The following is a 13,287-nucleotide window of genomic DNA, read 5'->3' on the forward strand; positions in this document are numbered from 1 at the left end:
TTGCTTAATATCATTCAAAACTCTGCTTTTTATTGCATCAATAGTGGCACCTTCACTTATAAAAATGACCTTAGATATGCTAATGGATCTGTCTTAGACCTTGCCTTCATAAATTCATCTATAAATTGCAACTTTTCTGTTGATTTCACGAGAATTGGAGGCAGTCATCACTTCCCCATATCTATTGAAACCAATTCAATAACTGTAAACATCAAAAAATTCACTTCAAAGAAAAAACTTCAAATTTCTTTAAAGGAAATAGAATGTGAACCAAATTTACAGGAAATTGAGAACAAAATACAAGAAGAAATAGTTAATCTTCATATGTCATAAAAAATAATAGAATTCCAAAATCATGGTGGAACGATGACTTGTCCAAATCTTACAGATTCCTTCTAATCGCTCACAAAAAGGCAAGACAATATCCAAATACTGCTAATTTTGATAACATTATCTTACAACAAAAACAATGGGAAAAGGCAGTTAAACTGGCAAAAAAGTAAATTTTAATAATAAAATTGATGAAGTGAATCAAGGTTTGGGAAAAAGATCATGGAAGTTTGTTAAGGCGTTGAGGGGTGATCACAGTCAGGACCATGCAAATTCTTGGAATGAAGACAACAATAATTTATATTTAAACATGCTCAAGGAGCAGGTTTCTGCGCAACCCATAAATTATGAAACAAATGCACCTACCGAACCAAGCAACAATCTTGCAATATCATATGAGGAAATACAAGAAGTTCTAAGGAAAAAAAAGACAGCGCTCTGGTGCTGATGGCATATCCTAAAGTATGATTAAAGCTCTCTCAGATCAAATCTTGAACTCTTTTAAAACTGCCATCAATGATGTATTTCTAACCAACCAAATGCCTCAACACTGGAGAATAATTAAAATCATTCCTATCCCCAAAAAGGACAAAGATTTCAATCTGTATCAAAATTTTTCAAATATATTTCACATACTTTCACCAGTATTGAAACCTTATTGGCTCCCTCGACAAAAAATATAAGAGAAAATACATAGAAAATAAAGTAGCGTCATATAGGAGTTTGATTTGTTTGCAATTACAGCACCATTATATTTGCAGGAGGCTTTCACAGCTACAAAAATTAAGGCGGATTTAAATAGACGCTTTGGTTGTGTTGCATTCATTAATTCATCTGTCGGGCGAAGTATCGAAAAATTTACATAAATGCTTTGGTTGCGTGCCTACGCTAAACTATATTTCAAAAAACTAACGAAATACAAGAAAAATACAACCTTTCATTAAAAAAAAACGAGCCAGTTTGTTTTTCGATAGGTTTTTTTGACATTCGGCCGTTTTTTCTTTATTTTTTTTCAGACAAATGAAAGTTTTTTTTTAGTTTGAAAATTTGGTGCATAAAAACACAATTAGAATCAAGTTTCTTGTGAAAAAAGTGAACCATTAGAGAAAGAAATAATTTGCGCGTGTTATTTGCATTGTTTTATTGTTAAAAATGTTAATGTAAAAATAAAATGTAAAACATAAACAAAAACATGACAAACTCGCTAATTATGGGGGAATAGTGGCCTCGCTTTTTCATGATAGAAATTTTTTTTGTGTTTTGAAGTTCCGATAAAGTTTCGTTAGTTTTTTTAGCTTGAAATCCAAGCAAAAATAAAGTAGTGTCATATATGCTTGTGAAGTGACCAAAGCGTTTTATATAATTTTGCCCTTATGCATTTGTGTAAACAACCTTAGAAGTGAAATTTTTCCATGTTACACGTGTGGCGCTTTATATTTTGACTCTAATTTAAATAAATTTTGCTTTTCGTATGTTTCCGCATTGTTGCAGGCTACAAATCTAGTATTCTTATTTCCGCGGAAATATATGCAACTATTACATCTGTAAATACTACAAAGTTTTATTTAACTATTAAATGCAACTCAGCTTGAAGTACTCTTACGTACCAAAAATGCAACTCTAGACTTGGGATTTGCATCAGGTGAGCGAGGCTGTTTGTAGTTTTGACGTTTATCGCTTAGTTGACACACTTGGTATAGGTACACTATGAAAAGCAGTCAAATATTACTCTAAAACTATTACAGCTAAATTTTACAATGATATCAAATATGAATAAAAACCGTTTCAAAATAGGAATCATAAATGATTATTCAAGAATAATCACATTTATGGTACATTTTTCTCCCGACGATACGTTAATTTTCGAACAGAAAATGCTTTTAGATTTGGGCGTTTTTAATCATCTTGGGGTATGATATTTAAATATTTTTTGATCAAAATTTTCAAAAAATGCTGGCTGGGAAAGATGATAACATTAATAGAAGTTTTATCAAAAAACCATATAACTTAATAGCTAAAAGGGGTCAAACCATTTTAGCTTCACCTCCATTAAATAATCATCAAGCCAGACAAAAATTACCGAAAAAACATATCACACCAGTCTTCAACTCTCCTGAATACCAGAAGGGTCTGGTAAGTCAATTTGAGCGACTCTTGACTGAAATGATCAAAGTCACTCAAAAAGTTTCAATTCAAACAAATGACAACCAACTTTTCAATGAAATACAACTCCTCAAAAACCAATTTGAAATCACCACAAACCACAGAGATGAGTTGGAGATCTCGGGATCTTCAAAACCATATTTTCAATATGATGATGATTATGATATATAATTGCCAATCTTTGCGTGCTAATCTAGATACAATAGAATTTTACTTACACAAATACAACTATAATATAGCATGTTTTACCGAAATCTACTTAACTAGTCGCACTCCTCACAGAAAACTTATTAATTTTAATCTAGTTAAAAAATATCGCTCTGATGTGTATGGCGGTGTTGCTATCCCCATCAAGAAGCACATTATCTTTATAAAAATTCAATTTGCCACAAACTATGACATTTTAATCGTAGAAACGAAAAATTTGAGTCATAACATCATTATTTGTAATACTTACTTTCCACCAAATATTGCCAATTCTGAAGTAACGAGCCTTCTAAACTTTTAAGAACAATTCAATAATGTGTTTCTGGTTGGTGATTTCAATGCTAGGGCTCTTGCGTGCGATGATAGTATTGACTCGAACCGCGGTAAACATTTGCTTAATATCATTCAAAACTCTGCTTTTTATTGCATCAATAGTGGCACCTTCACTTATAAAAATGACCTTAGATATGCTAATGGATCTGTCTTAGACCTTGCCTTCATAAATTCATCTATAAATTGCAACTTTTCTGTTGATTTCACGAGAATTGGAGGCAGTCATCACTTCCCCATATCTATTGAAACCAATTCAATAACTGTAAACATCAAAAAATTCACTTCAAAGAAAAAACTTCAAATTTCTTTAAAGGAAATAGAATGTGAACCAAATTTACAGGAAATTGAGAACAAAATACAAGAAGAAATAGTTAATCTTCATATGTCATAAAAAATAATAGAATTCCAAAATCATGGTGGAACGATGACTTGTCCAAATCTTACAGATTCCTTCTAATCGCTCACAAAAAGGCAAGACAATATCCAAATACTGCTAATTTTGATAACATTATCTTACAACAAAAACAATGGGAAAAGGCAGTTAAACTGGCAAAAAAGTAAATTTTAATAATAAAATTGATGAAGTGAATCAAGGTTTGGGAAAAAGATCATGGAAGTTTGTTAAGGCGTTGAGGGGTGATCACAGTCAGGACCATGCAAATTCTTGGAATGAAGACAACAATAATTTATATTTAAACATGCTCAAGGAGCAGGTTTCTGCGCAACCCATAAATTATGAAACAAATGCACCTACCGAACCAAGCAACAATCTTGCAATATCATATGAGGAAATACAAGAAGTTCTAAGGAAAAAAAAGACAGCGCTCTGGTGCTGATGGCATATCCTAAAGTATGATTAAAGCTCTCTCAGATCAAATCTTGAACTCTTTTAAAACTGCCATCAATGATGTATTTCTAACCAACCAAATGCCTCAACACTGGAGAATAATTAAAATCATTCCTATCCCCAAAAAGGACAAAGATTTCAATCTGTATCAAAATTTTCGGCCGATTTCATTGATTTCTGTCATACTTAAAATTATTAACAATAAAAGATTAAGTGAAATAATTGAATCTGATAACATTCTACCTCACAACACCTTCGCATATAGGAAAAACAAATCCACATCAATTTGCTTAAATCAAATGCTTCATCAAATACATTGTCTAAAGAGTGATAAAAAATAAGTCATACTATGCTCGTATGATATTTCCAATGCATACAACTGCGTTGACATTAACATTCTCAAACAAATTTTATTAAATTTACATATTGACAATCTCTATATTGATTGGATAATCAACTTTCTCTCTTATCGGATTTTACAATTAGGTACCAGCAGCATTGATATTCATAATGGACTACCTCAGGGTAGTGTCCTATCGCGTGCCCTTTTTAACATTAACACTGCCAAACTTCTTGAATTAAGTGATTTCAATACATATATTCACCAGTTTGCTGACGACTTTCTATTTCTTTCTGCTGGATCCTATCTTGAAGAGGCAACCTGCAATATGCAACCTAAACTCAATCTCTTTATTTCAAAATGCAACCAACTTAACTTAAACTTCAATCCCACAAAAACTCAAATAATGCACATCAAAAATGGTGCATGCAAAACAGTTGATATTTCCATTAATAACATCAAATTAAATCAAGTTTCTGAAATGAAAGTTCATGGAATAACTCTAAATAGTAAAATAAACAGTAAAGATCACTATAATCCAAAATCCAAAATACTTCTTCTAAATTAAATTTTTTTAAATTCCTCACTAATATCAAAGCAGGTCTTTAGCCCCATAAGGCTTTTAATATTTACAAATCTCTAGTTAGATCTAAAATTGAATATGCTTATACCATTAGTGCAAACACATCTAAAACTACATTCAATAAAGTTTCAGTATTACAAAATAAAATTCTCAGAAGATGTCTTGTCTTGACCCCCTCTACGCCTATTCCAACTATGTATGCCCTTGCAAACGAGTTACCCACGCAAGAGCGAGACATATGGCTCACTGCCAAAGAGCTCATCAAAATGTTTGCTAACAACGATCCTTTTATTGCACCTGTAACTTCAAACCCAAATCTAAATTCAAATTACTCAAAAATATACAGACAATTCCAGGAAGTTTTTGACTGTCTTGATACGATTGATCATTTTCCTATTACCACCAATATAAGTCATTGAAAAGAATATACATGGCAACAAAGAGTCAATAGCGCCGGAAACTGTGAAAACTCATTATGCAGCTCTTCTGGAAAATTTGTATTATGTACACAGATATTTCACTCTCTGATCAAAATACTGGTTGTGGCATCTACAATTTATCTGATAGAACTGAACACTCATTCCACATTCCTTTCAAAGCTTCCTCTCTTTTTGGTGAACTCATTGCCATTGAGGAAGCAATTGAAATTGCAATAACTAAGGAATACAGGAAAGTGGCTATTTTTACTGATAGCCTAGGAGCCTGTAACCTTTTTAAAAAATGTATCACAACAAATAGCATTGCAAACAGAATCAGAAAAAAGGTATTTAATAGCAATATTTTTGTGGATATAAAAGGTATTCCAGGAAATAAAAGGGCTGATGAAATTGCTAAAAAAGCGACCTTGAATTCCAACAGTAAGAGCTGTAAACTCACCCTCAACGAAGCCATCCGACAAATTAAAAATGATATCTATAAATTCCCTTAGCTATTCCAATAATCATCCTAACTTATATGCCTCAATTTTTCCAAACCGCAATAACAACACTTGGTTCAAAAAGGCCCCACTGCCTCCTGCTAATATTAAAAGATTAAATAGAACTTTAACTGGGCATACGTATGATAAAGCATATCTTTATAAAATAAAAGCTTATAATTCAAACCGCTGTATTTGTGATCAAATAGATGATTATGAGCATCAAACCTTCCACTGCAGAGGGCTCACAAATATTCGCAACAATTTCGCATTCTTTCAAAATCACAATACTTTTGAAGAAATCTTCAAAGACAACAATATAGCCAAGATTACTCAACTATCAAATTTTTTACAAAAAGCCAACGTCAAATTTTAAATTAAGTATAATTAATTGAATATATAAATTTTTAACGTATCAACATTTTATGTTATGTGTATCAAACCTAAACCACTACGCCCAAGCCTACTGAATCCACTCGTATTGCAAAAAAAAAAAAAAAAAGAATCAAATTTCGTTGTCTTACGTATTCAGCTTAAAACAATAATATCCAACATCAATGGAGAACACAAAAACAAAATATATAATATTTCAATACTTTAAACCAATTTTCTTTTGGTTCGACTTTTAACAAATGACTACAATCAAAAGCTTTCGAAAAATTATAAAAAATTTACAACCAAGATAAATTGGACTCGTTTAATAACAAAAAAGAAAACAATGGCAACATTACACACGTTTCTGGAGTGTATAATCATATAGCACAGCTGTTGACATCTCAACAATCAAATTAACTCAATATTATCGGAATATAACCTGGTTTATGAGGATCTAAGAATCCCTACCACAGAAATCAAATCTCCAAAAAAAAAACCAAAAAAAAAAGCTCAGCTTGACTAACTACTGAAAACAGGGCCTAAGTCTGCCTTCGTGTCATCCTTCCAGTATTGTTGTTTTTGTAATCTCCGTTGAGTTCCTACGTATCTTCTATGTGAGTCCAAGGAAACTGGCAGATTAAACAAGGTTGGACCATAGAGATATTGATGTTAGACGCGGTGGTTCTAAATAACCATTCAAAGACAGTGGATATGATATACATACACGTATGACATACTTTATGTATGAGGGGTTGATTATGGATAAGTTAAGAGTTTAACGCATTAAAATATCCGTATCGAAGTTGATCACGCATTGACACGCGCACCCCTGGGAGGTCAGCTATCATCTACTAAAAGAATAGGGAATTCGATTTCCATCGATCGTTGCCGATATAAAGGCAATAGAATTTACAATTATTAATCTTTATATACAAAAATCGCGTGTCACTATGTTTGTCCGCGATGGACTCCTAAAATACTTAACCGATTTTGAATTTGTTTTGCACCCCGTGTGTAGTTTGATCTAACTTGAAATATAGGATAGGTTATATCTCAGTTTGTATTCGCAATATTATTTTATTGCAATTTTTTTCAAATGTTTATACGTAATAATAAAATGTTACGTATACGCAGCAGCACTCATATTTTCAGGTGGTGCGGAAAAACAAACTGCTTATCAATAAAAAATATTATAGCGAATGATATCAATTATAGCACATCACCAGCCCCGTCGTGAGAATGGCGGGGGGAGGGGGGGCGCGATTTAGAAGAACTAAGACATTTTTTTTAATTCAGGAGTCTTTAGTTGTTCCATGTGCAATTTTTAAGCCGAATTTCAAAAGCAATGAATATCTGTAATTCGTTTTAATATTATATTGAAGTGTGAAAAATAAAAATCTATATATATAAAAGGAAAGGCTAAAATGTGTGTTAGTTGGTAGCCGGTGTTTGAAGATATGCGTCAGTCGATTTTATTCAAACGTGGACCAGGGTACCCCTAGAATGTGTTTATAGAATATGGATAACAAAGATAGCTGTTGATGAGTGCTTTAGTAGAGGGTAATTTTCATACCCCTGGGTGACTAGTGTTTCGAGATATAGGCCAAAACGTGGGCCCGTGAATGCCTAGACAGTGTTTATACAATATGGATATCAAATGAAAGCTGTTATTGAGTGCTTTAGTACAGAGTAATATATTATACAGTTGGGTGACTAGGGTCTCGAGATATAGGCTAAAACGTGGGCCCCGATACCCCTAGAATGTGTGGGTAATATGGATATCAAATGAAAGCTGTTACTGAGAGCTCTAAAGTAATTTTCATTGTGATATTCGATTTAGTCGCATCAACCTGGCAAAACTGATAAATATGCATGCGAAGCCGAAATAGAGACATGAATTAATAATACCCACATACCTACTTACATACGTCCTATTCGATTTGCCTGAAATTTGGTATATAAATTTGCCTATATTAGTGTATAAGATCCTTTTTTCCGACCAGAGACGGACAGACACTGGGATTATGACTAGGACTGGGACTGAGACTCGAGGACTGGGACTGGGACTGGAACAAAAGAGATAGACTGAGAGAGAGATAGAATGAGACGAAGATGGAGATAGATGAAGCGAAAAAGACGGAGGGGGGAGTGAATAAAAGGATTAGGAAAAAAAGAAGAGGGGGAGGCCAGAGTTAGACGGAAAAAGCTTTTTAAAATGTATGCAGGTAGGCCAAATTTAGGGCAGAACAACGTTTGCCGGGTCTGCTAGTTAGTATATAAAATAAGTGAACATATGTATCTTAAAAAAACCAACCATTTTACTGAGTGCGAGAGTTGGGTCGTTTCGTTCTGAACTTGTTCAATTGACCGGGTCTCTCAACTGAACAAGTGAACTAGATCTTCGATTTCGGTTCTATTTGTTCTTTTAGTTCTTTCTCTCTTCTCGTTCACGAACATTGTAAATTCATACATACATATGTACGTAGAATTTCATAGTGAACACGAATGTCCATGATGCCACTTACACTAAAGATATATATGTGTGGCACTGCTACTATGGACTGGACTATTTATGAAAAACATCTTTTGTAAGAAACTAATTATTACATTCATTAAACATGAAAAGTTCATATTTACAATTTGTGTCTGTACTCTTTCAACTTCCTGGATCTTCCGAAATGTGTAACTTTTTTTGAAGTTAATTATACATATTTATGTTATTTATTCATAACACATTTAAATATACCTACACAAAGCATTGCTGCATACACACCCCCATCTAAACTTGTCGACTTTCGTGGGTGTGAGCAGCAGTGAACAAATTTGCTTAAAAAAAGGAACAGATGAACAGAAAGAACAAATTGTTCGTTCATCAGAAAAAGAACGAAAGAATCGAATCTCTGAAATGAACGAAAAAGCACAACTCTACTGAGGGCACATATTTGAACTTACTTTCCAGTTTATTATGTACTCCAATCAACGAAAAATGTTCACCATGCCAAGAGAAATTATAAAATTTGACCATTTCATCATTCCAACCAATACCACCCAACTGTGGGCCGCGCTCACTATAAACCACATTGCGTATAGGTAAATTATTTTGATTACTGCTTGTTTCTCCTGCAGACGATGTTACAGGTGGTTGAATAACTTCGATTTCGTCATCAGAGCTAGCATTATCATAATTTGTACTCTTTTTCAAGACGGGTTTTTCTACTAATTTATCAATTGATTCAAAAATTTTATCCATGCCAGCCATAGCTTCGTCAGGCACTGCCTCTGACAAAAAAGCTGGTGGTGGCGGCCGTTCAATTATTTGCACCGAAGCTAAGCTTTCTTGATCTGGTTCCGTTTTTATTGGACGATTAGCTATAAATTGTGATGGCTCCTCATCGTTTTGTTGATCAGCATCTTGAACATAAGCTATTTGCGTTACAGCTTCCTGCTCATCATTAATATTGGTTTCATCTTCTTCCTTTTCATCTTCTTCATTATTTGGAACAAATCGCTCATTTTCACTCTGATCATCAGCTGTCGCAGTCGTTTGTCCTTGTACTAAACTATTTAACGTGGCTATAAATTCTGTGTCTGATAAAGTTCCTGCAGCTGAACGAAGACCTGATGCTCGACTACAGAGAGATTGCGCGCGCTTTCGTAATTTTTTGTTACAACGCTCTATAGCTGTACCACGCATTATATATGGTATCGGAGTTTTAGCTACACCATCGTTTTCATCATTTGCACCACCATCATCGTCGTCAGTGCTTGGGTCATCTTGACTTCGGTTATTAGTAAAGGATGATAGACGACGTTTGCTGAGTTTTTTAATTTTTTGACTCTTTGGTGTTTGCTGTACATCATCTGCATCAGAGCTGCTGTCTATAGCATTTATAATAGTATTAGCTCGACCACCTCGGATACCTTTAGAGTATACACCATCATTTATATCAGATTCACTTTCGTAAACATCCAAAGCTCTAAATTCTGGATGCTCTACACGATAATCATTTGTTTGTTGTTTACCAGTTTTAGCAGTTTTGCTGCCACTGGTAGTTATTGTTGTAGCATTTAATTCAGTTACAGGTGCTATAAATTCAGCAGTGCATACAACATCATCTGTAGTCTGCTGCGTTAGTGCTGTACTCTTTTTCTTTCCTTTCTTAGCCTGTTCCACTGCGGGTGCTTGCATTAAACTATCCACATCAGCGGTGAGTAACGCCAAATCTTGATCGTCTGCCGTACAATTGTCTGAGTCGAGTAAACGGCGACGATCCGACTGGCCTATGAAATCGTCTGAGGATAGCACAGAGCTTGGTGATGCACAACGGCTTATTTGTTCACCAACCCGCTTATCTGCATCATTTTTGGTTGCAATGTTGCTAAGTATATCAGCCGGTTTAGTAAAGTTGTTGGATTTAACATTTTCCTTTTCGATAACAACATCAGAAGAATCCATGGCGTTCTCCTCGTCACCCATATTAAGTGTGCCACCTTTATCTTGTTGTTCATCGTTGTCGCTATCTGAGAGTGTAATTAAGGGTGGCGACTTTATTGGTACCAAGACAACATCATCATCTATACCATCTTTATCATCCTCACTCTCACCATCGTCTTCTGTTGATGATTCCAACACAATTGTGTCATTGGCCCTTAACACTCCTTTACGCGTCTTATCGCGCACCTTTTTTGATTTCTGTTTTTTGGCTTTGATCAAAAGTGCTTTCTGTAATTTAGTTTCCTGCTGTTTAAAAGGGCCAGTACGTACCAAATGTGGTTGATTTTGTTTCTTCTTTTTATTTTTATTTTTCTTTGCTTTTGCATTTTTAATTAATGCAGCTGGATTTAATATAAATTGACTGCCTCCAGAAGTCTTTTCTGGTTCAATGTCTTCTTCCTCCTGTTCCTGCTGTTGCAGTTGTGTCTGTGGTGGCTCTGATGGTTGTTGTACAACAGCATGAGAAACCTTATTTTCGGTATTTTTTTGATTTTTTTCAGCAACAGCCTTACACTTGCTAGTAGCTGCTGTTGCCACAACTGCATTTGTTGTTGGGTTTGGGGTTTCTGTTAATTGAAAAGTGTGAGTAAAGCACTCAAATAAATAATATGTTTCTACTTAACCATTTTTCTCAAAAATTTTATTTTGATTTTCATTGCTACTCGCTCCGGCGCCTCCGACCCAATAGCGCGTACCTGGCACTCGACTTGCATTTGCAGGTCGATTTACGACGCTCGTTGCGGTAACAATTCGTTCCATCTTCTCTTCACCTTGTTTCGCTTGGCCATTGCTATCCGGTTGAGTTCGTTCGGCCGCATCTACAACTGATGCCGTTGGTGTCTCATCTGCGGCCTCATGGTGTATTTGTCCGTATAGCCTGGCCTCTAACTCATTGTAATCTTCTCCATCTAAATCAACCTGCAACGTGATTTTTTTTGTTTGGTATAGTAGTTTTGTTAGGTCAAAGTATTTAAATGTTATAAATTTTCACTTACCTCGTCCATTTGTGGAAAATTTTTATTTGTAGCATTGAATTATATTGGTTTTTGGGTTTTTGTGTGGTAATTTCGCTTTGCCAAAATATTCCATGGACCGCTAGGTTTTTTTATTTTCGTTCCTCTTCACACGAGTATTCGTGACACCCCAGAGTTGCTTCGCGCTGGATAACTTTGGAATGGTAGGCCGTCAAGCAAGAGTAATTTCACACATCCATATATTGAACTTTTATGGTATATCATATTGTGACGAATATTAGTATCACTAAGTGATACTCACATCACTAAGCGGTTATTAAATAAAGACACAACAGCAATAAAGAAAGCTGCCACTCTTGGTACGTAAACAAATCAATCATCATTTACACACATATGTACATATAAGGCAACGAAGAGATACAAATTTCATATTTACAAATTTCATATTTCTTTATTTCAGTCTATGGCATTTAAAGCCCTTATAGACTAGATAACAATGTTAAATTAAAATTAGATAATTATTTAATAGTATAGTACATGAGTTGAGTATAGACACAATAAAACTTACATGCTATGATTGACAAGCACATTTATCTGTTTGAAAAGATATCAGTAAGTATTGTTTTAAAAGTAAACTTAGAAAGAGCAAAATCAATAGCTGAAGAATCAGAGATGGGATTAAAGTCGGTCATAGCTCTAAGCAAAGGTGCGTTTGAGGCATAGAGGGTTCGGACACAATCCGTATAGAAAATAGGTATATTACGAAGAGGCCTTATAGGGATATGGAATCGGAGACTCCTGAGGAGACAAGGTGCATCAACTACACCATTAATGATGTCATAAACAAACATGAGCGATAGGACAGTTCTTCTGCATTCCAGGGACTCTAATTTGATAAGTGAGCACCTGGATTTATAAGATGGAATCGGTTAAAAAAAAGTTCAGCGAGCGCAGCGCGAACCGAACAAACGCTTTCTGCACACGTTCAAGCCTAACAATATGGCATTCATGATACGGCCTCCAAATAAAACAGGCATATTCCAGCTTCGAACGAACTAGTGCAGTGAACAATAACTTGAGGGTGTAGGGATCCGTGAAGTCTGTGCAGGAACGCCTAATAAAAGCCAGAAGTGAATACGCCTTAGCAATAGTAGAATTTATATGAGTCGTGAAAGAAAATTTCGAATCGAAAACAACACCCAAGTCCTTTATCTCGTTAAGAGTTAAGAGGTGGGTACCATCGAGAGAGTAGGAAGTGGGAATGAGGCCACGTGATTTAGAAAAGCTTACAAGAAAGCATTTGCTAACATCTAGTGGCAAGTTATTGGCACGACACCAAACAGCAACGTTATCTAAATCAGATTGCATTTTAATCACGTCGTCTGAGTTTGCGATGGTATTAAAAATCTTTAGGTCATCAGCGTATAATAGAAAATTAGAGTGCTGGAAGCAGGTGGAAATATCGTTTATAAAAATTACAAAAAGTAATGGGCCAACTATGCTACCTTGAGGCACCCCGGAGGTGGCTGTGAATGTGTTTGAAGAGTTATTGTCTATAACCACAACACAGCTACGCTGGTGGAGGTATGATTTAATCCATGATAAAAACATCGAGTGGAAGCCCACGCGAGTCAATTTAGAAATCAGGATAGAATGACTAACTTTATCAAATGCGTTTGAGAAGGCCGTGTACATAGTATCAACTTGACAACGGTCATTAAAAG

At 34.9% G+C, this 13,287-nt stretch overlaps 1 protein-coding gene across 1 annotated transcript in view; it reads right to left on the reverse strand.

Moving 5' to 3' along the window:
• The window catches only part of Zcchc7 (Zinc finger CCHC-type containing 7), a 46,524-nt gene extending 34,786 nt beyond the window's left edge, over positions 1 to 11,738 (reverse strand). The window contains exons 1-3 of the mRNA XM_067787111.1: positions 11,585 to 11,738; positions 11,213 to 11,507; positions 9,047 to 11,155 (exon numbers count right to left, since the gene is read on the reverse strand). Coding sequence (XP_067643212.1) covers positions 9,047 to 11,155; positions 11,213 to 11,507; positions 11,585 to 11,593 — 2,413 coding nt within the window. The 5' untranslated portion in view covers positions 11,594 to 11,738. The remainder of the gene's footprint in view (positions 1 to 9,046; positions 11,156 to 11,212; positions 11,508 to 11,584) is intronic.
• Between the last annotated feature and the right edge of the window lie 1,549 nt (positions 11,739 to 13,287).

The sequence above is a fragment of the Eurosta solidaginis genome, chromosome 5 (genome assembly GCF_040869045.1).
Source record: "Eurosta solidaginis isolate ZX-2024a chromosome 5, ASM4086904v1, whole genome shotgun sequence".
Taxonomy (NCBI): domain Eukaryota; kingdom Metazoa; phylum Arthropoda; class Insecta; order Diptera; family Tephritidae; genus Eurosta; species Eurosta solidaginis.